Raw genomic sequence first — 1,436 nt, 5'->3', positions numbered from 1 at the left:
GCGCCTACTCAAGCAGCTAAAGGGACCCGATGGCTTCCTCTTCTTCCTCCGCCCCCGCCGTATGGGACTCGGCTACGCAGACGTTCCATGGCGGTCAGGACTGGAAGTTCCTGTCCAACTTCGCCGTGGACTTTAGCGTGACCACGAATGCGCTAGGCACGCCCAAGAAGGCGCTGGAGGCCGCTACCCAGGCCATGAGCACCGTGCACCACTACCCACCTGCTGACTTCCAGCCTGCCATCAGCCACTTGGCCGAGTTCCTGTGGCCCGAGAGCTGGCAGCAGAATCTGCCGCTGCTGCTTATGGGCAACGGCGCCAGCGAACTCATCGATCTGGTGATCCGCAGCGTGCAACCTGGGGGCTGGCGTCCCGGCGGCACGCTAACGCAGTACAAGGAGTATGAGCGCTCCAGCAAAGCCGACGGTCGCGAGACTCTTGCTTGGAATGACCCTAAGGCTGCATTGACGTGCCTCGTGAACCCAACGAACCCCACGGGCGACTACATGAACGTGGACGAGATGAAGAGCTACATCGAGACCAACTGTCCCGACAACCACACTATCATCATCGACGAGAGTATGCAGCCGTGGGTGGGTCCTAACTGGCGTGAAGATTCGCTGATCCACCAGCGCGAGTGGGTCAAGCAGCTCAGCGAGACCCGCCGCATCAATGTGTGGGTCATGACGAGCTGGACTAAGATCTGGTCTTGCACGGGTCTGCGTATCGGCAGCGTGGTCGCCCCCACGCCCCAGCACGCCGCTGAGATCAAGCGTAAGCAGGTGCCGTGGTCAGTTAACTCCATGGCGCTTGCCTTCGTGTCCGCTGTGGTCAAGGACGACGCGTACCTGCAGGAGACGTGGGACGTCACGCCCAAGTGGCGGGCTCACGCTGTGGAGCAGCTGTCCAAGCGCTTCCCCACTTGGGAGTTCTTCGGTAAACCTTTCCTGTCATGGATCTGGCTGGACACCAAGTCGGTCGCCACGAGCGAAGAGGCCTGCAAGCTGGCCAAGGAGCACGGCGTCCCTGTGCGTAGCGGCAAGCCCGGCTACAACCTCCCAACGTTCGTGCGCATCGCCGTCCGCAGTCCAGAGCAGACCGCTGTACTGCTCAAGGCCTGGGAGCCGCTTCAGTAAGCTCTCTATTGCCTGCTTCTCTATGCATGTTTGGGTTAGATACGACATGAACATGCAGCTAGCTTTCCAATTGGATTCGTCTGTTAAAATTTCCGCTCTTTACTCCCTGTCCGGCGACATTCGATGGTCCAATCTCTTGAATTTGCCCTCCCAACCGCGCAGCACGTCCGTGTATTTCTCGATCAGGTCGTTCTTCTCCGCCAGCTCCGCCTCGAGGTTGAGAATCTCCAGCTCCAGCTCGCTCTGCTGCTGGCGTCCACCCGCAACTTCTGCGTCTGACTCTGCAGTGGACGTCTCTAGACT

At 59.7% G+C, this 1,436-nt stretch overlaps 2 protein-coding genes across 2 annotated transcripts; one reads left to right on the top strand and one right to left on the bottom strand.

Annotated features, from left to right (window-relative positions):
• Positions 1 to 1,335, top strand: PPTG_20054 (hypothetical protein). Its single transcript, XM_008918683.1, has one exon. The coding sequence runs from the start codon at positions 30 to 32 to the stop codon at positions 1,131 to 1,133; it is 1,104 nt and encodes a 367-aa protein (XP_008916931.1). The 5' UTR covers positions 1 to 29; the 3' UTR covers positions 1,134 to 1,335.
• On the bottom strand, positions 1,233 to 1,436 carry PPTG_20053 (hypothetical protein; the record flags this gene model as incomplete). The annotated part of the gene is made up of 1 exon (XM_008918682.1): positions 1,233 to 1,436. A coding segment is annotated over one exon (203 nt), but the record flags the coding sequence as incomplete, so codon positions are not given.

The sequence above is a fragment of the Phytophthora parasitica genome, assembly GCF_000247585.1.
Source record: "Phytophthora parasitica INRA-310 unplaced genomic scaffold supercont2.263, whole genome shotgun sequence".
Lineage (NCBI taxonomy): Eukaryota > Oomycota > Peronosporomycetes > Peronosporales > Peronosporaceae > Phytophthora > Phytophthora nicotianae.
Note: the sequence above shows the minus strand (reverse complement) of the source record. Positions and strands in the feature narration are given on the sequence as shown.

Bases quoted from the DNA above. Each gene is read 5' to 3' on its own strand.
- PPTG_20054 (XM_008918683.1), top strand. From the start codon at position 30: ATGGCTTCCTCTTCTTCCTCCGCCCCCGCCGTATGGGACTCGGCTACG.